Source organism: Myotis yumanensis, unplaced genomic scaffold, assembly GCF_028538775.1.
Source record: "Myotis yumanensis isolate MYYU_CA2020_CCGP unplaced genomic scaffold, mMyoYum1.0.hap1 SCAF_14, whole genome shotgun sequence".
Lineage (NCBI taxonomy): Eukaryota > Metazoa > Chordata > Mammalia > Chiroptera > Vespertilionidae > Myotis > Myotis yumanensis.
In genome coordinates, this window is record NW_027223765.1 from 5,077,000 (window position 1) to 5,100,759 (window position 23,760).

General features: G+C 48.7%; 1 protein-coding gene across 3 annotated transcripts in view; it reads left to right on the forward strand.

The window, feature by feature from the left end:
• Nucleotides 1-23,760, forward strand: part of CNTN3 (contactin 3) — a 115,625-nt gene that overhangs the window by 22,966 nt on the left and 68,899 nt on the right. For all 3 annotated transcript variants that reach the window (XM_070391459.1, XM_070391460.1, XM_070391461.1), the window contains exons 2-3: nucleotides 7,558-7,689; nucleotides 9,676-9,802. In XM_070391459.1, coding sequence (XP_070247560.1) covers nucleotides 7,635-7,689; nucleotides 9,676-9,802 — 182 coding nt within the window. In that variant the 5' untranslated portion in view covers nucleotides 7,558-7,634. The remainder of the gene's footprint in view (nucleotides 1-7,557; nucleotides 7,690-9,675; nucleotides 9,803-23,760) is intronic.

A 23,760-nucleotide genomic window follows, 5' to 3' on the forward strand; every position in this document is an offset into this window, starting at 1 on the left:
GCCACTCAACCACTCGCTATGACCTGCACTTACCACCAGGGGGCAGACGCTCCAACCAGTAGGGGTCTGGCCAATCAGGACTGAGCAAGATGGGCTGGACATGCCCTGGAACCTCCCACCGTCCTGCCCTGGCTGGCCAATCTCCTGCGTCCCTCTCCAGCCCCGATTGTGCACTGGCGGGGTCCCTTGGCCTGTCCTGCGCCTTCTTGCAATCTGGGCTGAGGGACCCCCCTCCCAAGTGCACAAATTTTGTGCACCAGGCCTCTAGTATTTTTAATAAAAGCCTTCCTGTGGATGGGTGGTAGGGCTGGAAGCTCACCCCCAAGCTCAACTAGCACAGGAAACCCACTTCCTGTATTTCTATGACTCCATTCAGGCTGTTTTAATCGCAGACCCTCACCACCTCCCCAGCCTTCCTGCTGTGGCTCCCAAGTCTCTGTGGAGCCAGAACTGAGAGATGGCAGCATGAGCAGCGGTCAGAGGAGGGGACTCGGTCAGAGGCCAGGTCTCGGTCATCGCCCTCCCAGGCATGTCCGTCCACGGGTCACTCCCTGCTGGTGCCGTCCCAGCTTCTGTGGCCTGGGGTCTCCCTGGAAACTCCAGGTGATGGCTCCTCTATCCACCTGCAGCTCCCAGCGCCCAGGCCCGGAAACCTCTCCTCAGTGCCCAGCGACGCCCTCCCTCCCTGTGAGCGTGTTTCCAGCGGAGACCTTTGCTGCATCTTCTCAGCGGGGTTCAGAAGCACCTGCTGCTTTTGGCAGTGACTCCTCCGGGGACAGGCAACGTGAACACCATTCCGCCTCCACCTCCTGGTGAGGAGGAACCTGAGAGCTCACCAGTGCACCCGCGGAGAGGAGGGAGCAGCCCTGCAGCCGGGGTGGAGCCGCCTACAGGCGCTCGTGGGCTGGGCAGCGGGCGAAAGTTGGAAGCAGAGCTGGTTCCTGAGAGCGCAGGGCCGCAGCAGAGTTCCTTGGGGAAGTTTTAAACCGACGGCAGTTTCTGGGCCTGAAGCCTGGAAATGGCAAGGCAGTGAGACCAGGGGATCGATCGGCGATTCTGTTTAGCTCCCCAGATGGTCTGATGCGGGGCCAACTGTGGCAACTCCAGCCCTAAATCAGATGTTCATGAATTCAGCACATATTGTTTGGAGCGTCCGCCTGGGCCCTGCTCCGGGATGGGGTGTGGGCAGCCGGCGGGGAGCCTGCCGAGGTGGCCGGGCGGGAGGTGAGCACAGCAGGCTCAGCCTGATTTGAACAGGTCTCCAGAGAGGGTTTTGGCTCCTGTGGCTGGTTTTTTGTTCCTCTCCTGTCCCTGTAGGTTTAGAGACTGCAAACTCCCGCCTGTGGCCACATCTCGTCTAGTTTTGTTAGACCAGCCCTGTGTTATTTAAAAAACAACAACAGATGCTGCCCTAGCTGGTGTGACTCAGTGGTTAGAGCATTTAGAGCAGTGGTTCTCAACCTTCCTAATGCCACGACCCTTTAATACGGTTCCTCATGTTGTGACAACCCCCAATTTCATTGATACAAATTGAACATAATTAAAGCATAGTGATTAATCACAAAAACAATATGTAGTTATATATGTGTTTTCCGATGGTCTTAGGCAACCCCTGTGAAAGGGTCATTCGACCCCCAAAGGGGTCGTGACCCACAGGTTGAGAACCGCTGATTTAGAGCATTGACCTGTGCACCGACCAGTCTGGCTTTGGTTCCCAGTCAAGGGCACGTACCTGGGTTGCAGGCTCAATCCCTGGCCCCAGTTAGGGCACCTGCAGGAGGCAGCCAGTCGATGTGTCTCTCTCACATCGATGTTTCTCTCTGTCTCCCCCTCCCTCCCACACTCTGTACAGATCAATGGAAAAAATATCCTAGGGTGACGATAAAAAAAATGAGTTGCCAACATGAAAAACAGAAAGACAAGTGAGCAAAGTTGTCTGAATCCCAGAGGCTGCTTCCCTGTGTTCTGGGTGGCCCCGGACCCCCCCAGGCTCCCCGACCTGGCACTCTCACCAACGTATACTGTCCGCCGGTTCTCTAATGTCCTCATATTCCGAGAGCATGTGGAAAACTGGATGTGTGTTTGTGGAGACTATCCCTTGACTTTGTTTTTCTTTTCTTTTTAAAAAAATATATTTTTATTGAGGTCAGAGAGGAAGGGAGAGGGAGAGAGAGAGAAACATCAATGATGAGAGAGAAACATGGATCAGCTGCCTCCTGCACGCTGCACACTGGGGATCGAACCCACAACCCAGGCATGTGCCTTGACCGGGAATTGAACCGTGACCTCCTGGTTCATGGGTCAATGCTCAACCACTGAGCCATGCCGGCCGGGCTGTCTTTGTTTTTCTGAAATGCGGAGGCTGGTGGCCGGACCGTGTTTTGATTCCACAGAAGGAAACTGTGTGTGTGTGTGTGTGTGTGTGTGTGTGTGTGTGTTAGGATGTGCAAGTAGCGGTACTTTATCCGGAGGGTCTGGGGAAGCAGGGAAGTGGATCTGAGCCCTGGACACACCAGCATCTCAGGGTCTTTTCCAAAGCACGTTTGTCATCGCTACCCGCTGGGCGGGGTCCGGGGCCTGAGAAGCAGCGCTGCTGTTCAGAGCTGGGCCTGCCTCTCCCCACGGCCCTCCCCCTCCCCCCGCCGGATCTGCAGGTGGCTTTTGGGTAAATGCCGTCGTCTCCTGAGTCTGCCCGACTGTGGGGAGGCCAGGCAGTCCTGAACGTGTGTGAACTGAGATGTGAGGACTCTTTTCCTTGCCCCTCACAGCCTTCCCTGAAGTCTAAACTTTTCCCGCTGGTACTTGCAAATGCTTTCCTCGCCTCTCCTGTGGGCAGGCTTAGAAAATGTTACTCGTATGGCCCTCAGGGCGGCCGTTGGGCTCCTGTGACCCGAGGCAGCCTGTGGACAGTGCCCAGTGAATCCACATCTGGGCAGAGTCTTTGGGACCCGCTGACCTTGGGCTGCAAAGCGTGGCTCTTAGGTGTGAGCGCCCAGGGGACGAATGAGAATCACCCCGCTGAGTAGAAGGCAGCACTTTCTACGTCACTTTCCTCCTGTCCCCGTCACCCTTCCCGCAAGGAAGGGATTCACACTGATCCCTGATTGGACACAAGGCTGCAGTGTCTCTGATACGCTCTGTTGCACATTCATCCAGGACCACAGGGGTGTCAGTTACACCGCTCAGGCTTCTTTAAGCGGGAAAATGCATTTGGTCAGACGCTTCCGGGCGGATGGCGTCCAGGTTGCAGGCATATATGGTTTGGTCCGCACACGTGTTCTGAAGTTGTGGTTTAAGTGGGTTGCTTGCTAATGTTGGAAAACGGGGACGTCTCCTGTAAAACTCTGCGTGTCCGGGTCTTCTGAAAACTCGGAGCGTCTGGAGGCCCCGGGTTCACAGTGCTCCGAGGGGGTCGCCCTCATCCCCTCCCTGGGGTGTGGTATCTGTGCCCTGTTCCCCATTATTCCTTGCAGGCTGGCGGTTTGAGCCCCCATCCCTGTGCGCTAGGGGTTTCTTCTGAACCATTGCTTGTTTGCAGGAAAACAGTCAGAGCTGTGCCCCTGTGTGTGTGAGGAGGGGGGGCAGGGGTGGGGGGAGGCAGGGGGAAAAGGGTCTGTCTCTTCCACTGAAATCCATACAGTGGGGATAAATTCACAGTTTGCCTCCATTTAGATTCACGCCTCTGTGTTGATAGAGCGGATGTGTTGTGCACCTAGAAGCAGCCCCTAATAGGTGTGAGTTCCAAGCTTATAACTGTTCATAGCCGTGATTAGCATTCCCAAAGGTGTCAGAACCACTCCATTCATTGTGATAAAACGCAACTTTAAAAAACACACAGTTAAGCAGAACAAGTGTTGGGCGCAGCTGGAGTCTCTTTAAAATGAGTTGGAGACCTGCCTTTAAGTGCCTCCTCCATTGAAGTCTTATTTATCACCAGTCAGGTGCCCATCATATTTAATTTCTGCATAGCAGTCGTGGTAACTGTCCTCTCTCGGTCCAGGGAGCCGGCTCAGCAGACAATCACAGTCCTTCTCCTTATATTAAAGCGTTATGCACACACTCCCGCCGCTCTGCAGGTGTGAAACTGAGGGCTGGGGCAAAGGTTATACAACGGTGTGTGAGCACATATGTATCTATGCCACATACATGTGTGCACACATGTACATATATACACCATGTTTAACCACAATTTATTCCGCCTCCCATGGTTTCTGTACTATTTTTTTTTTTAGAGTACAAGTTACTTTTTGTTTTAATCCTCCCCGGGATATGCATTTTTATTGACTTTTAGAGAGAGAAAGGGGTGAGAGAGAGAAAGAGAGGGAGAGAGAGAGACATGGATCTGAGAGAGGTGCTTGCAAAACAGTGGGCCCTGGTGGTGCGGACGTGGGAGCAGTGTAAATCCAAGAATGGCGTTGTTTCTCCAGCTTCGAAGCTGGAGGTGACTCTCTGTGGCTCTGAGGCATGCGCAAAGCCATCCTTCCACACGAATCTCTGTCCTGTTTGCCTCTGAAGAGGAGACTCGCATCAGGTGCCTGTGAGTCTGATGGAAACAGAGCCACACTCAACCGAACGGCTGAACCGAACTTCCCCGGACAGGAAGCGGCCCCGCGCGCTGGCCAAGGCGGCGCTCAGCGTTGTCCACAGACGTTTAATATTACAAATGCGTATCAATATTTCACGACCTATTGCCTTCGCGGCATCTCATAATGCATGTGACGACAGCCGCAAATGGTCTCTTAGAGCAAAACGCAGGAACTACTCTCGAGCTGTTCTTGGTTTGGGGTCCAAGGTCTGGCAGTTCTGGGCCCTCAGCTGACTGACATTAAGAAGAGACAGGACGAGGGTCAATACGCACTGACTGGGGGAGCTATTTAAAGAGGCCCCGAGCAACGTGTGGTGAATATCGTGCACTTTTGCCCCCAGATGCAGCTGTCCGTCAGCAGAGGAAATTGTGAAGGGTATCGTCTAGTTTTCCTTTGATGTGAGACATCCCCGTGAACACGGGGAGAGCAGATGGCGTTTGATTTGGGTTTGTCTTGCTCTTTGGCTTCCTTTGTCATTACTTGGGCTCGGTGGTCTCAGGAGCGGGCCGCGTCCCCTCGCTCTGCGACGCTTCTTGGCAGCGCGGAGACACACCAGGTCCTGATCAGATTCGTTGCCTTCATTATTTATCACGTCAGTGCCCTACTTAGCGTTGGCGAAAGGAGCAACATGATTTTTAAATGTAATATTCCTGAAGGAGTTACTTTTTTATTTTCAAACTTTATTATAGAGTGTATGCCCGTGCGCTCGCCTCTATGAGAATAATAGAATACCCATATTTCCTCTCTCATATCAGACAGTTTGCCTAGTATTTTCTAGCCTGGGAGTCTGTGAGTTCGAAGAGAAAGATAAAGTGGGTGTGTTTGGAAAATGTGTTTTCTTTTTATCCTTTTATGCCTGGTACAGATATAAGGCGTCTGATTTGAATGCCCGCCCCTTGCGAATCTGATCGTGTCAACTACTGGTTCCAAACGCGATGACTTTTCCTGGGCTTTGCCCCGAGACCAGCATCCTTAGCCCGACATCTGAGGCCCCCCCCCCCCCCATTGTACACCTGCAGCCTCATTTCCTTCACACCCACCTTCGCCATCAGCAGCCTCTCCTGTGGGCCTTCCTTCTGCTTTTGCCACAGGGGCTTTGCTGAAATATTGACCTATAGGTAGGTCGTGGGCACAGACCAAACAGAAAGCAGGATTCTGGAACTCCTGCTAGCCAGGCATTCACCCTGCGGTGGTGGGTCGAGGGGCAGGGGTGGGGTCTGAGCAGCCCAGGAGGGCAGGGAGGTGACCAGCCTGAGTCCAGTTCAGGGCGACACCTGGTCTGTGTCCACGCCCGAAAGGGTGCTCCCCCCTCCCCTCAGCACACACATCACACGTCGGTTATGCACCTCCGCCTTCCCGCCATCTGCTCGCCTCCTCAGAGGAGCCCTGACCTTCCGGGGAGGCCTCCCCCTGCCCCTTGGGAACCTCTCCGTCACTGTCCCTGCCGGTGGCCTGTTCACGGCGACTTGGCGCTGACATGGATCGTGTGCCCCTCCCCCTCGTTCATAGAGTCCACTCGGGCGGGGCTGGTCCGTGACCCGACACCCCCTACCCCACCGCCCTCCCGGATGACAACCTGACACCTCATAGCAGCTGCTCAATAGTATGTATTGATCACATGGATTTTCAAAAAGACTTGAGAACGTCTTCGAATACATTTACACGTTTAAAATGTAACACACACATGGAACCTGGGGTGCATTGTTGGGAAGATAACGGTGTTAAGTTATCATCCTTTTAATAATGTCTTACATTTTTTCTGAAGTAATTTCAAGTTCATGGCTAAATAAATATTGATTTTCTATTGTGTGTGTGCATGTGCGTAGGTGTCCACGTGTGTGTGCACGCATATGTGTGTGCATCTGCACATGTGCACATGCATGCATGTGCACCTGTGTCCATTGTGCATGTGTGTGTGTGTGTGTGTGTGTGTGTGTGAGCTTATGATTTCTGGACTACAGCTTCCTCACAGACATGATCAGAAAGAGGGTGTGGTGGTTATGGATTGTCAGTTATCAACTTAATCCAGAATGATTTGGGTCAGCATTCAGGTTTGTAATTGAAAATAATTGTGGGCACGGTCGGTGTCGCTGACAGAGCAGAAATAGAGGAAGGCAGGCGGGTCTGAAAGCTTCCGGGCCACGGAGGAGGCGCCAGCCAAGGCGGAGGCCTGGGAACCCAGGGCTCAGTGAGTGAGGTGGAGAGGGCGCCCCCACCCCACCCCGTGTACTGGGATCACTCGGTCACCTCGGCGTCGGTCTCTGGGACAGACGCCATGCACGTGGCTCCCAAAGCTGTTTCCGCCGCGCCCTCTCACTCCCTGCCCCCTCCTTACCTGAGCTCACTGCTGGGCTGGGGAGCCACGTTGCTGCCCAGCGAGCGGCTGGACGTGCTGGGCAGTGACGCCCCGGGAACGGCCTCCACATGGTGCGAGACTCTCAGGCTCGGTGGTTCCCACCAGGAGCGTTTCGGGTCTGTGCTCGGCAGCACGCTCTCTGCGCTTGTCCTGAATGCACCGCCCTGGAGGCGAGCCTCGGTCCTGCCGTTTATAATTGACGCTCCTCGTCATGGACCCGGGACCAAGATAACTGGTGCTGTGAGGTGTCTGGTCCCGTGACCCTCGTAGTCTTAGCAGCATGTCATCATCGGAGAAAATGAGAAAAGTTGGAATGCAGGGTTATAAGTGCTGTAATTATTATCTCGCCAGTGTTTTAACACTTAACATTAATGTTTAATATTTTTAGTGTTGAACAGTTCTGATTTTATGAGGCCACTTCCATCTGCCTCTCAGTTACATAGAGTGTGTTTTTTTAATGTCTCTACATTTCATACATCTTCTCTTTTGCATCCAAAAAGATGCATTTCCTTTGAGGATTTTGAGTGGCATACAGTTTTAGGAGAATAAGGAAATGTATTTTTAAAGGCAACTCATTTTTTTCAAGCCTAACTTCTTTGTACATATATTTTACAGATTAAGGGTTTACCTGAAGGCAAACCACCCTGTTCATCAGAGACTGGACCAGAGTTCCTCCCTGTGGGCAATTAAAGATGCTGTTGTCATGGAAACAGCTGGTCCTGCTGTCATTCATTGGCTGCCTAGGAGGTAGGTAAAACTAAGCTGTATTTTCCAAGTTGAGGTTAGAAATACACTTGAGTCATATATTCAATAATTTTTAAACTGTGGAGTAATACTCCTCCAGTAGCAAGGAAGAACAGTTTTTGTTGTTGTTGTTGTTTGGTCTTTTCAAAAAATTCAGACACTCTCTTCTGACTGTCAGATTCTCATTTCAGCCCCTAATTTTGGCCCAATGTTTTATGCCTTCTTACCTCATGAGTCTCCTGTAGCAGATGAATGCAACAGTTAATCAGAATTTGCAGATGTTAGTTCATGAATATTTTTTTCCAAAAGGAGCTAAAAGTTATAATCTCTAGAGTAATGGGCAAATATAAATTTTAACACCAGTATTTTTATATATTGAAAACAACAGTTTTCCTTTTAGCAGGTAAATTATTTCAGGGAGCAAAAATAAACATGGGCTTTTTATTTGTTAATTTGGAAAATTTGAAGTTCAGAATAAAACAGAAAGAAAAGGAATAATTTCTCAGACATATACCATACAAAACAGCTCTTACAGATCACTTGATGTATTTCTTTTGTTCGTTTTGCTTTCTGAAAGAATGAATAAGTAAGAGAAGACTTTAAAAAATTAGTATATGTATAACGCATAGGTTTTTCAAAATGTTTATTCTTCTTCTTGTGAAAATTCTCCAGCGCCTATAAAGTTGAAAGAATAGTATAATGAACACCCACACATGCACCACTTAGATGGAACTGCTGGGCCGTTTCACTGTATTTGTTCTATTGGTGAACATACGTGGATGTATTTTTTCTGTTGATTGACTGATCAGCTCAACCCTTTGAAAGTAAGTTACGGAAGTCATCACCTCTCACCTCTGAAAATTCCAGCACCCATCTCCTGAGAAGACCAATTTTCTCCATAAACACGATTTCCTGGTGAAAAGGGAGCTGACTCCATGCAGCCCGGTTTCCTGCCTAGACGAGGGCATCGCTGTGTGATGAGGCCAAACGTGTCGTCCGGTAAAACACACGTTACCGGAAGTAGACTTTTGAGCCCTTATATCAAACTTTAAACATCCTTCAAATATTTTAATGAAACAAAAAACCTTCAACTTTTACGTTAAAGGTTTTTTTTTAAAAACAGGTTTTTCCACGTGACACCTCAGTGTTGTTCCTAAAACAACTATTCATCTAGCCCATAGGGGGAAAGGAGTATTTATTTCCAGATTTCTGCCTATTTAAGTGATCTTTGAAGAAAATGCAATGGAGATATCAAACAGTTGTTCTCCTTGGATTATATTCTTCATGTACAAAGTCGCCATTTGAGTTCTGTTGGAGGAGGAAGAAGATGAAAGTGAAGGCACCACAGTGATGATATTATTCACGACTCAATTTTTATAGAACAACCTCGAAATTTCCCAGTTAATTGGAAATTGGAAATTATACTCAGGAAGGGGAGGTATCGCTAAAGAGAAAGCTCAGTCCCTAAAGGTTTAAAGGCTGAGTTGTAATTTCATACAATGTGCAACGAATTAATCTTAGCATTTTTTGAGAAATCTTGCATATGTTTCTGAATGAACTTATGAAAAAGCAGTATCCATTTTTCTAAAATATTAAGACTTTATTAGAAAATTGAAAGGCCAACTTGATTCTCGGGATATGTTGCTAAAAAGCTTGGATTAATATGATACATTATGTACAAGGTACCAGTGTGGTTTTTTTCCCATTTTAAAAAGATTTTGGTAAAGGTCCTTAACAGAGCAACCTCCACACTCCAGACCCCACTGCCAGGGAGCCCGTTATGTGGTGGGTCCCGGCCGGCCCGTGGCAGGCGGCGCTGGCTTCCACCTCTGGCTCTGAGACCAGGTGATGGGCAGTAGCTTGTCCACCACCACCCCGGCGGCGCCTACGTGGTCAGCCCGGGGCTTCTCGGGGCAGAGGAGAGTCGCTGGAACGCAGCGTTTACCACCCCCACTCACCCTGGCCACCCTCGCTGTCTCCCGCCCACAGGTGAGCTGCTCTTACACGGCCCCGTGTTCGTCAGCGAGCCCAGCGACAGCATGGTCCCCGTCGGTGCTGAGGACAGGAGAGTCACTTTCAACTGTGAAGCGAGAGGCAACCCTTCCCCTCAGTACAGGTAGGGTGCAAAGTCTGAAACGCACGTTAAGAATGACGTGGCCCCTGGCCGGTGTGGCTCAGTGCTTAGGGCATTGGCCTGTGGACTGAAGGGTCTCGGGTGTGATTCCCAGTCAAGGACACGGACCATGGTTGCAGGCTCCATCCCTGGCCTCAGTCGGGGTGCGTGCAAGAGGCAATCAATTGATGTGTCTCTGTCACATCGATGTTTCTCTCTCTCTTTCTCTCTCTCTCTCTCTCTCTCTCTCTCTCTCTCTCTCTCTCTTTCTCCTTTTCCCTCTCTCTCTCCTGCAGTCCTCTCTTCCATCCATTCTCTCTAAAAAAATCAATGGGAAAATATCCTTGTGTGAGGATAAAAATATCCAATGGGTGAGGATAAACAACAAAAAGAATGATGCAGCGACTGAATTTTTGGAGGCCATGTGATTACGGCTGTGGTTGCACCTGGGGTTCAGCAGACCTGAGGTGTGAACACGGGGCCCAGCACACAGAGCCTCATTCCCCTCCAGCGGGGGGGCGGGGGGGGGGGAGCGGGGTTCTGGCGTGAAGAGAAACGCTGCAGAATCCCCCACGTGCACAGTGGCTTCCTACTGACCCACAGTGCAATTGAAAGTGCGTGCTGGGACCGAGGCATCCACTGCGGCATCCTGGGGATGGAATTCAGTGTCTAAGGATGCGGTCCATGTACACACGGGAAGACGACTCAGCCACAAGAAAGCAGGAAATACGGCCATCTGCAACACCATGGACGGACCTTGAGAAGATCATGCTAAGTGAAATAAGTCAGTCAGAAAAAGCTAAGAACCATATGCTTTCACTCACGTGGGCTGTAAGACTGAAACTTGTGGACACAAACAGCAGAGTGGTGGTTGCCAGAGGGAAGGGGGTGGGGGGATCAGGGGACCCTAATATGAGGTGACAGGAGACAATTTGACTCTGGGTGGTGGGCACACAGTGCAAAATACAGATCTTGTAACATAGAAACCCACATCTGAAGCCTGTATGTTCATGTTGACCAATGTCACCCCAATACATTCAATTTTTAAAAAAATAAGAAAGGGAGTTGGAAATGCTAGTTTTAGAAAAAGAACCTTCCGTGTCTGACCTTCTTCCTTTACCATTTTCCTGGGGTGTGTTTGAAGGTTCAGTAAATACAGAATAAAATACATTCTTACTAAGATCAGTTTGCTTATCCTTGAAAAGAAAAACACATTTAATTAGATTTTTTTTCATGTAAAAGTCTATATTTTTCCGATTATAGAGATAACACCTGTTCACTGAAAGACTTCGAACACCACAGCAAGGTATACGGAGAGAAAGAATAAATCTCTAGTTTTTGGTCGCCTTAAGATAAAAATACATGTGAACATTTTGGGGCGATGGTGGATCCTTGGATGGGATGGGTACTTACTGGGATGGGATGTATTAAACATCCCGGGATTAGGATTTCAACTCCTAGGGGTGCTGAGGGGACCCGCTTTCACGCAGAAATGAGTCATGTGTAAACAGCATGTGCTGCTTCCGTGGGAGGGGCTCCGAGGGAGCGTGTCCTCTCAGTCCTGAGAGCATCCGTCTCCAAAACTCTGTTTGCGGAATTAGTTGGCTTGGCACAGCTTTCCTGAATCCCGCAGAGCGAGCCGACTGCGGCCCGTATCAGTAACATCTGACTGTTTAGAGTATTTGAGTCACTCCCTGAGCTTCCGTTCAGTTAAATCATATAAATAGTTGATGCCAGCAGTCAATGGCAACTGGGTCAGCATGAGGTCGGAAGGGAAGGCCCACCTTTGTATTTTTTAAAATATATTTTTACTGATTTCGAGAGGAAGGGAAAGGGAGAGAGGGATAGAAACATCCATGACGAGAGAGAATCATTGATTGGCTGCCTCCTACACACCCCCACTGGGAATAGAGCCTGCAATCTGGGCATGTGCCCTGACTGGGAATCGAACCGTGACCTCCTGGTTCATAGTGATTGGCACTCAACCACTAAGCTATGCCGGCCGGGCGACCTTTGCACTTTTTTGTTTGTATTTTCATCCTCACCTGAGGATTTTTTCCCCCATTGATTTTTTTAGAGAGAGGGACAGACAGAGAGAAACACTGATGTGAGAGAAACACATCAATTGGTTGGTTGCCTCCTGCACGAGCCCTGGCCAGGGCCCCGGGCTGGGAAGGAGCCTACAACCAAGGTACATGCCCTTGACCGGAACCAAACCCGGGACCCTTTGGTCCTCAGACTGATGCTCTATCCACTGAACCAAACCAGCCAGGGCCTTTGCATTTTTACATCTGGAAGCCTTGCAAGGTCACCGATATCCACCAGCCGGTGTATTGAGCACCTACTGTGTGCTTTCAGCAGCACAACACCAGGTTCCTGGTCAGCCTTGGCAGACTGGTGACGTTTTCTCTCTGCCTCTTCCTTTCCCTGTAGAAAGAGGAGAGGTGTCAGACCTGATGAAAGAGGCAAGCAACCAGCATTTCGCAAGCTGGATTCGTTCTTCAGACGTCTGGGCACATTTCCCTCCCTCGGGGACATAGGAACGAAACAACGGAACCAGGCATGGCCCTGGAATACTTTCCCAGCATTTTTGTAGGACGTTCTGACCTGTTGAAAACGCCTCCGTTGTTTCTCCCCGAGAGGAGGAGGCTGCTAGGCGTGACTGTGAGCACGACAGGGACTCTGCGAGCTCTGACCCGCGGGAGGGCCGTTCCCCTGTTGTCAGTCAAGTTTCATTCCCTGGCATCTGCCTTCTGAATCCTGCGACGACAAGTGTGTCCAACTGAAGAATTGTCAAGATACAAGATTTAGTCCTTCGGGCATTTCAAAATGGGGAGATTAATTAGGCTGCAAAACAGCAGGGAGTAGTGCCTTTAGAAACCCAGGCATAGCCTGTCATTGTCTTTATTTCTTTGGACACCGGGTATTTATTGGAAAACCAGAGAGCAAGTTTTTAACCAGTTAACGGCCACTATATTTTGAATGGAATTAATAAAGGTTCGCTGCTTGCGTCTGTAGAGGCTTATGGCGTGCAAACGGTTAACTATCAATGGCATGCGTGCATGCCTATGCAAAGCTTCTCCTGTTTGCAAAGTGCTTCTGATACTGGATTACAGGGCCTGGGATGGCGTGTGTTGAAATGCAAACAAAATCCATAGCCGAGACTGGAAGCGGTGGGACTTAGGTTGGTTTATCAGTTTTACGTCTTATAGTGAAGGAATTTAACGTGCGGATGTTTTGGAATGAGCAGGTATTGTTGAAACCCTTGGCTAGCCGACAGTGCCAACACTTGCATTGTAGCTGTAAGATTTTCTAACGTTAAGACTTCTAACCAGTATAAGATTTCCACTTAAACCGGAGGTTAATAGTCACTAGAAATGAAGACCTTAAAACAGCACAGGGAACCTCGTTTATTGTGAAAACATTAGGCTTTCCGACCACAGGCGCCAGCAGCCTCTTACATGTTACCTGCATGGGTTTTGCGGACAGAGTCATGGGTGTATAAAATCCCATGGGCTATGATTGTAACTTTATTGACTCACACGGCACCTTCACTTATGGCCTGATTCTCTCCCGGCCCCCAGTCCCCAGGCTTTTGACTTTAAAGTCCACCAGGTAATGTTCTACATTATTCTTTAAATGTTCCAAAGAAAACATGCTAGCGTGTTCTTAGGTTTTTACTATCCTTTAAAAACTACAGAGAAGCACTATAGATATGCGATAATTGAGGACATATAAAAGATATGGGGAATTTTCTCCATGAAGCAAGAGAGAATATGTTTTTATAAGTATAAATCCATGCAGATAAGTAGGTAGGTAGTAGGTAGATACATAGATAGATCATGCATCATACATACATCATATATCATACATATATACATAGGTAGATAGGTACATAGGCACATAGATATATAGATAGATACACATGTAGGTAGATAGGTAGATAGACAAACACAGATGTACATAGGTAGATACATAGATATATAGATACACACACATACATAGGTAGATACGTAGGTAAGTAGGTAGGTAGGTAGGTAGATAGATAGGTGATAGACACACAGACATATCTAGGTAGGTACGTAGGTAGGTAGGTAGGTAGATACATAGATATATGGATACACATACATAGGTAGGTACGTAGGTAGATAGATAGATATACACACATATAAGTAGGTATATATGTAGGTAGGTAGGTAGGTGGGTAGGTGGATAGATAAATAGATAGATAAATACTTAGGTAGGTAATGTTCTATATTAGGTAGGTAGGTGGGTAGATACAAAGCCACCAAGGAGTAAAATTAGGGGGTCATGTGTAACCATAAGTGAATGGAACCCAAACACAAGGTTCAGAACAAACTTTGTCTAACAAAGACTGTCCATTGCAAGCCCAGAACCTACCCTGCAGACAGAGGCAAACTTGTCCCAAGAGAGATTTCTTTGTTGTTATCCCATTGAGTAAAAACAAAACAAAACAAAAAAACCCGCTTAATTGGCCCTACTGGAAAATCTGAAAGCTCAGAAATTCTCCAGAGAATCGCCTGTCTTGGGGTTTCGTGGAGGGTTTTATTCTTCCTTGTGCCTCTCCCCGCCAGAGCCCCACCGCCTACGTGTGAAAGTTAATTGTGTTCCGTCTCCTCCCAAAGCCAATGCCGCGAAGGAGGTGCCCTGAGGAGGCCTTCAGACCTCCTGTGAACAGGCCGGGGTCTCCCGTGTCTCTTAGGTGACAGATGCCCACCTGTTCGCTCACTGCAAACTCTGAGCAGGGGCGTCTCTGGGCTGGATTGGGTAGAACGGGCCAGGGCATGAGGATCAGGCAGGTAACAGACCTGCAGAGGCGCCTGCCTGGCGCACACGCGACACCCTGAGCAGCGATGGGGATGGGCTGCCCAGCGCCGGGCCACAAGCCTCACAGGGTCCGGCGCTTCTCGGCGGCCAGCGGTGGCTGTCCCGGATCCGGGCCCAGTGTCACAAAGCTTTTCAAGGCATGTTTCTTTCTGGGCGCTCTCCACGTCTGATGTTGGGTCTGCTTTTCTGTTCACACCTGCTGGAGGCCACAGAAAACAGGTCTGCACGCTGGACGTGGCCCACGTGGGCTGTTTCCAACATGCGGTTCAGCTGGGGATCGGCAGCCGTGCTGTCCAGTAGGGCAGCGCAGCCACATTTGGGGGGAAGGGCAGGGAGGAAACAGGGAGTCTGGGGTTAGGCCAGGAGCCAGGCTTCAGGTCGGCAGCAGTCGGGGATGCTTACGTTTGGGGTGGTGCTTCTGTTTTGCTCACTTCGGGACGGATTGCAATGAGGGAACAGGTGGCTCCGGAGTGAGCAGGGGCAGCATGAGACTCCCAACTGGCATCGACTGGAGAAAAGGGCATCTCCCCTGTTAGGGTTCTGGAGGGTTCCAATCACGTCAGGAGACTCCAGATAAAAACAGCGATGCTGTCAGCAGTCGGCCCAGGAGAAATGCATAGGTCGGGTCTCGGCCCTGGGCCAGGGCAGTGCAGGGAAGGCTTCCTCTTGGGGGGTCTTTTCCTGGAGTTTCTGAGTGGGGACAGGAGGGGTGACCTGCTGACCACTGGCTTCCTCGGGCTCAAGGGGACGTTCTGAGGCCCAGGCCTGGGGCCCGGGAGGTGTGGCCTCGTAGGAGGAGAATGAAGGACCTGCTACCAGGAAAAGCTGAACCGGTTGCCAGAAACGTAGAAATAGCCAACCTCCACCCTCTACTGTCTCCTGGGATTAACTAAGACAGTCACTGACCAATTGGAACAGGGCCGTAACTATGGAAACTGAACTCTGGTTTTTAATCCCAGTATAGCTGTAATCTCTGTTTTTCAAAATGCATGTGTTTAAATTTACCAACACAGGACAAATAGGAATCTGTGTCATAAAACATGGTCAAAAACACAATTTTTAAAACATAGCATCACCATTACACTCATTTATATCTTCGGCAATTACTGCGGAAGCCTAACTAGTTATTTTTGGCTAAATTATGGAATATGCAAATTCAGACGTTCATGCTTTCAAGGGCTGCAATTACTCTCATCACTTCAGTAAACATATTAACAAACGTTGCATTGGAACACAAACGCCTTTGCTTATTAACACGAAGCTGCATCTAAAACCACAAATTGCTTCTGTGATTAAAAATCCTCATTTTCCCGTCAAGCCCCCAACAAAGTATTGCCTGTTGATTTAATAAGCCTTTCGTGTCGGCCGGTTTCCCAAACCCTACCCAGCCCCCTAAAGATTTTAGTACATTTTTTTTTTTTTTTTTTTTTGCTTTTATGTTGAAGCCCAAGGTGACATCTCTTTTTCTCTAGAATATGGCTTTATTTCCATTTTCCTGACAGATTTTGTGGGATCGTTTGGATATCCCGCGGGATGATAACTTTATACCGTCCACTGCGGGTGCATGATATCCTGGGATCATTTTCAGTCTAGCCTGAAGGCACTCAATTTATTTTCAGGTTTGTTAGTTCCAGCTTCAAAGGGTGGCCTTCCTGCCCTAGCCGGTTTGGCTCAGTGGATAGAGCGCTGGCCTGCGGACCAAAGGGTCCCGGCTTCGATTCCCGTCAAGGGCATGTACCTTGGTTGCAGGCTCCTCGCCAGCCTGGGCCCTGGTCAGGGTGTGTGCAGGAGGCGACCAATCGATGTGTTTCTCTCTGTCTTTCCCTCTCTCTTCCACGTTCCCTAAAAATCAAGGGAAAAATATCCTCGGGTGAGGATAAACAAAAAAAAAAAAGGAGGGAGTGGGTAACCTTCCCTAACCTTGTCCTCAGATTCTAGCAGAACATGGGATTTGGGACTTGGTGCCTTTCAGTTACACTGGCAACAAGATCTATCGCCACTTGTTGTTGTTTTGCTCCTGGGTGGTTTTGTGTAGGAGGTGCCCTATGTGATGATAACTAGCGTGGTAAATCAGTAATGACCAGTGAAGTAAATGAAGATGATCGTGCATTAACTCCTCATCTCGGAGTTGTGTGTCGATCTCGTGGGTGGCCAGCGTCGGGCGGGCTCAGTGGGGCTGGTTAGGGCCGGGTTGGAGGCGGGGATTGAGGCACTCCCTCAGGATGCACCTGTGAGCAGCCCCCGCTCATGGCTTTGGCGGGAATCAGAGGTGACTCAAGCAGCCGCCCTCCAGGGGAGCCTCTATGCTTTTAAAGCAGCTCCCCACCCTGAGAAGGCAGGCTTTCGCATGGTTTAGCTCATGAAGACATACATTTGTGTTTGGAAGGCGGCGACTCACACCCTCAGCCACTGATGTCCTACTTGATCTCCTCGACACAACGGTGTATGCTTGTCATCATTTAGGAGCGAGGTCTACCAGTTGAAATGTCTCCTACGTCAGGCACCTTATGCTTTTAGTTCAATTTATTTTTTAAATATATTTTTATTGATTTCAGAGAGGAAGGGAGAGGGAGATAGAAACATCAACCATGAGAGAGAATCATTGATCGGCTGCCTCCTGCATGCCCCCTACTGGGGATCAAGCCTGAAACCCCAGCATGTGCCCTGATGGGGAATGGACAGACGCCGCCCTTCTGTTTGTGGGCTCCCCACTTCCTCACTCACTCCACCTGCCCAGCCCCAGGCCAGTGTGGTAGGTACTGGAGCGCCCGGTGGTGTAGACGATATAGCTGAGATTTAGAAGTGGATCAATCAAATCCCTGCTGCCTCACTGGGGGGCAGCAGTGAAAGTAGACGTCTCCCTCCAGCACCCCTACCTTCCTCCACCCTACCCCCTGCCCCAGGCTATCAGCCCAGAAACACACACACACACACACACACCCTCCACTCAGTGGTTCGGGGCCAGGGAGTTTGCTGACGGAGGAGCAGTGGGTTTGCGAAGGATGAACCAGGAGCCATGCCTCCCTTGTGGGTTCCACAGAAAATCCCAGTTCATGTAGAATGAGGGTCTGAATACCGAAGGCTGACGGCCAGGGAGGAGATCACTCGGGAGGGTTACGACGGAGGAAGATGCAGATTTGCTCCTTACCTGTGACCTTCCCACGGAGCTGACGTCACCAGGTCCCTCTGTGTCCAGAGCAGAAGTCAATGTCCCCCCGATGGGAATGCCGGGGTGTGGCCCCCTAGCAGCCATGGGCGGCCCCCTTTGCGCCATCCCTGCCTTCAGCCTTTCGGAATGGAATGTTCTATCTGTGAAGTTTTAAACACTGTCCACATTTCAGAAAGAATTCATTCAAGACTGTAGAGTTCCTTATGAACTTCAGAACGTAGACTCCTCGACTTTTACAAAGATTGTGAATGTGCAACACTAAAAGCCATCGTCTCTAAAAGCTTCCAGATTTATGACCGGAATGTGCCACTCACCTGTCACCTTCACTCCTGTGCGATTGAGTTCATCAACTCTGAACAGATGGAGGACAATTTCCTGCAAAAAAAAATTAGTCTAAAGTGTACATTTTTTGGACATAGACTCTGAAAGAAGGAGTGTGAGTGTAAGCCTTGGGTTTTTTCCCCATACAGATGAAAATATCAGAACCATTTACAGATCAGACTGAAATGGGACTATTTTGCATTGGGGAATGAAAACTGTTTTCTCAGGATAAATCGCAGGCCCAGCGATTTCTTCCATATTTCAGAGCTTAAATAAAGACAGCCCTTTTGAATTCGCATACTTTCAGCAAGAGGAAAAACAATCAATATTTAATAAGATATTTTATGTCACCTGGGGATGGGTTCCATTAACGAGGACTCGTGTGGGAAGGTGGGAAATAATTTGCGGCTTTGTGGAGGCAAAATGAGCATTCCCGAGGCCTCCCAGTGCTCCCGCGCTCGGAGGGTCTGCTGAAAGAAACGCCTTGTCCTCTTCTGTGGCGGGAGCACACATAAAGGAGCCATTGCTGCCTTTTCTGTAGTGAAATGACATAGGGACTGTGTCCGCAGGAGGAAGACCGAGCTGACGGAAGTAAGAAATACTTATGCAAACGGAGCAAACTTTTCCATTTCGGTTCTTCGTCAGAACTTCAGGGTGTTGGCTTTTAGATCGGAGACAATTAGTGAGATAAAGTTTTCACCCACATACTCCACAGCCCCTAACTCTCTCCAGCTAGTGCAGAGGAAGGAAGAAGTACTTCTTCCAATTCTTATTTATCTTACAACTAGAGGCCCAGTGCACGGAATTCGTGCAAGGGTAGGGTCCCTAGGCCTGGCCGGCGGTCAGGGCCGATCAGGGCCTTCCTTCTCCCAGCTGCCGGCTGGGGCCTTCCTTTGTTCCATGCCACTCCCTTGGTGGTCAGCGCACATCACAATGAGCAGTCGAACTCCTGGTTGGTCAAACTCCCGAGGGGACAATTTGCATGTTAGCCGTTTATTATATAGGATTTTCCACATAGCCACTGTGTCTTTATCATTGAACAGCTCGACACAGGAATGCAGTTTTCAAATGCTGAGTCTGGCCACAAACATTCTATTTCTTTTCCCATTGTTTTTTTTTTTTTTACAGAGTGGAAGGGATAGGACGAGAGAGAGAGAGAGAGAGAAGGAGAGAGAAAGAAACATCAATGTGAGAGAGACACATTGATCACTTGCCTTCTGCATGCACCCCAACCAGGGTCAGGAATGGAACCTGCAACCCAGGTGCATGCCCTTGACTGGGAATTGAACCTGCAACCTTCAGGTTCATGCTCTGATGCTCCAACCTCTCAGCCACGTGGACCAGGGCTGGCCACAAACATTCTAACTTGAGAGCTAAAATCTCTTTCTTCCCCCCATGCAAGCTGAACTTTGTAGGGAACAAAAACACAGGTACCCTTTGTCATGAGAAGACTCCATTCAAAACTGTGAAATCAGCTACATCTTTCCTGACTTGAGCTCAGAGCAATTTTCCCCCTGCACATCACTCACAGGTTACGTTGCAGCCCGCTCCCTTGTGATGTCCCCGCAGATCTACTCTTCGAAGGTGAAGCCACCATGATTCTTGTTCCAGTTCCGCTGGCTTCTCAGGCAGGTGCACGTCAGACAGTCCATACATGCAGACACAGCCGTGCACCTGGGAGGAGGGGCCGGAAGCACTGAGTGAAGGAGGGAAAATATAACCAACAAATGTTTGGAGGAAGTGGGGAGAAAAAGAAAAATGAGGTGGAAAGATCGCTGGCAGCCTGGGAGGGCGCCACCCCATTGGCTGAGTGGCTCCTTGAGCTACGAGCTTTGCATCCATTATCTACATAAAGAAAGTTATAGAGCAACCCTATGATAAAAACTTAGGTCTAGGGAAGGTGAGTGATTTGTGCGTGGTCACACAGCTGCAGGGAGCGTTTGGTTCTGGATCCCCTTTGGGTTCATTAGGCTGTTACCGTGGCAGGAGTGGCCGGGGCCTGGGGCCTAACAGAGGTCAAGGAAGGAAACAGGAGGAAATCCACCAACATGAAGCTTCATGAAGGCAGGGACCCATCTCACCACATCCTCAGAAACTAGAGAATTGCCCAACATACAGGAACTCGGTGTTTTTCTCAAGAAGGGGTGGGAGGGAGCGGGGAGGGCTTTGTAATTACAATTGTTGAACATGAACGAGGCCAAGTCAAGAGCAGGAGCTCTTACCTGCTGTGTCTCCCAGAGGCTGCCCATGGCTGCTGCTTGGGCATAAGGTGGACCAGAACTTCTCCAACCTGAGTGTGCTTAACAGTAAGCCCCTTCAATTCCCCTGAAGATGCCAACTCTGACTCCGGAGATGTAAGATAGAGCCTGAGATTCTGCATGTGCAACAGGCGCCCCGATGGTGATGGTGGTAGTGATGGTGATGATGGTGGTGATGATGATGATGATGGTGGTGGTGGTGATGATGGTGACAGTGCTGATGATGGTGATACTGATAGTGGTGGTGGAGATGATGATGGTAATACTGAGGATGATGGCAGTGATGGTGGTGGTGGCAGTGATGGTAATGCTGAGGATGATGGCAGTGATGGTGTGGTGGTGGTGATGGTGATGGTAATGCTGAGGATGATGGCAGTGATGGTGTGGTGGTGGTGATGGTGATGGTAATGCTGAGGATGATGGCAGTGATGGTGGTGGTGGTGATGGTAATGCTGAGGATGATGGCAGTGATGGTGGTGGTGGTGATGGTAATGCTGAGGATGATGGCAGTGATGGTGGTGGTGGTAGTGATGGTAATGCTGAGGATGATGGCGATGGTGGTGGTGGTGGTGGTGATGGTAATGCTGAGGATGATGGCAGTGATGGTGGTGGTGGTGATGGTAATGCTGAGGATGATGGCAGTGATGGTGTGGTGGTGGTGGTGGTGATGGTAATGCTGAGGATGATGGCAGTGATGGTGGTGGTGGTAGTGATGGTAATGCTGAGGATGATGGCGGTGGTGGTGGTGGTGGTGGTGATGGTAATGCTGAGGATGATGGCGGTGGTGGTGGTGGTGGTGGTGATGGTAATGGTAATGCTGAGGATGATGGCAGTGATGGTGTGGTGGTGGTGGTGATGGTAATGCTGAGGATGATGGCGGTGGTGGTGGTGGTGGTGGTGGTGATGGTAATGCTGAGGATGATGGCAGTGATGGTGTGGTGGTGGTGATGGTGATGGTAATGCTGAGGATGATGGCGGTGGTGGTGGTGGTGGTGGTGATGGTAATGCTGAGGATGATGGCAGTGATGGTGGTGATGGTGATGGTAATGCTGAGGATGATGGCGGTGGTGGTGGTGGTGGTGGTGGTGATGGTAATGCTGAGGATGATGGCAGTGATGGTGTGGTGGTGGTGATGGTGATGGTAATGCTGAGGATGATGGCAGTGATGGTGGTGATGGTGATGGTAATGCTGAGGATGATGGCAGTGATGGTGGTGATGGTGATGGTAATGCTGAGGATGATGGCGGTGATGGTGGTGGTGGTGATGGTAATGCTGAGGATGATGGCGGTGATGGTGGTGGTGGTGATGGTAATGCTGAGGATGATGGCAGTGATGGTGGTGGTGGTGATGGTAATGCTGAGGATGATGGCAGTGATGGTGGTGGTGGTGATGGTGATGGTAATGCTGAGGATGATGGCAGTGATGGTGGTGGTGGTGATGGTGATGGTAATGCTGAGGATGATGGCAGTGATGGTGGTGGTGGTGATGGTGATGGTAATGCTGAGGATGATGGCAGTGATGGTGGTGGTGGTGATGGTGATGGTAATGCTGAGGATGATGGCAGTGATGGTGGTGGTGGTGATGGTGATGGTAATGCTGAGGATGATGGCGGTGATGGTGGTGGTGGTGATGGTGATGGTAATGCTGAGGATGATGGCAGTGATGGTGGTGGTGGTGATGGTGATGGTAATGCTGAGGATGATGGCGGTGATGCTGTTCCTCAGACAACCACTGCGCCTCAAGCATACAGAGTATTTGGACGAATGTAGATGGACAGTTTTCCTTGTTTCATTTCCTTTTCTGAGTTTCTGTAGTTCTAGGATTCAGGGAGGAAGAAGATGAGAGGGTTAGTACATGTTTATGGTTTGACTTCCAAACAATAAGGACAGAATTAAAGTTAAAATAGAAGAAAATTACCCAAAATGTTCATGCAAATATGGACTTGCCCTGGGAAGGATCATGCGAGAGTTACTCTATTATAAGCAAAGAAGAATTAGCAGATTCTTCTGCAAACGAGGTTGCAGCTCTTCCTTTTCCTTTTTTGTGATTTTGTTCTTTTTAAGTTTAAAAGAAAAGAGTTGGGGCCTGGTTTTTTTCTCTTACGTTTAATTTGGTCTCTCAGGAGAAATGTTGCTTTAGACCTAGGAGACTTGTATGTGAATAAAGAAAGAGAAATCAAGAAATTCTTGATTTGAAAAGGGAGCAAATGATAAATTTTTTGAGCACTAGGGACTAAACTTATGAATTTATTCATTTCCTGTAGTCTCCATCATTCAAGTTTCATTGCACACTATTTCAAATATAGAATATGATGTAGACATATAAGCAAGAATAATGATGAACCTTTTTATATCCACAGCTCAGTTTAAGAAGTAAAACCAAAAACACTAAATTTCCCAGCATTCGCCCTTAAATACATTCTACTTTCCCTCCATGAGAGCTTTAAAATAACTTAGGTTGAGGTGTATCATTTTCGTACATTAAAAATATCTTTAGAACAGTCCTAATAAGACTTGATGTGTTTTAAAATTTTATATTAACAGTATCAACCTGCATATTTTAATTTGATTTTTATTAACCATACTAGTAGTTTGTGAGGCTTTTTCGTGTTTATGAAAGTTCTCACGTTTTCGCAGTTGTATAATATTCCATTTAACCTCTGCACATCCACTTGGGATAAAGTTCGCATTTCATCTTTTTGTATGTTTTTACAGTGCATAACATGTCCAGGTTAAATGTTCGATATATTAATGAGACAAGTTTAGATGGTCCATGACATGATGAAAGGATTCCAGCTAGAATTAAAATGGGTATCACTTCCATTCTGGCGAATGAATATACAGGGGACTCACTGAGCTGCTTTATTGAAATCCTCATCTAGGAAAAGGGCATTATGCCACCCATTTCCTCAAAATTATCATAAAGAGAACATCATAATGGAAATACTTGTTTTAATGTGCTAACATTTATAGAATAGGTGGTCATGTGGCTTTATTGCTAGAATCAAGTCTTCGGGAACATGGATGGCTCAGTCTACACAGTGGATGTGTTCTGTGGTGGGACATGGGTGAGTTGTTAAAGGTGAACTATTTTTTATCCACTCATCTACTGATGGGCCATTAGCTGCTTCCAAATCTTGGCTATTGTAAATAATGTTGCAGTGAACATAGGGCACATTGACACAGTGGAGTACCACTCTGCTGTAAAAAGGAAGGACATTGTACCCTTTGCAATAGCATGGATGGACCTGGAGAGCTTTAGGCTAAGTGAGAAAAGCCAGTCAAGAAAGACGAGTATCACGATTTCACACGCACTAGTATGTGGAATCTGAGGAACAAACTGAACTACCAAGCAAAGCAGAGAC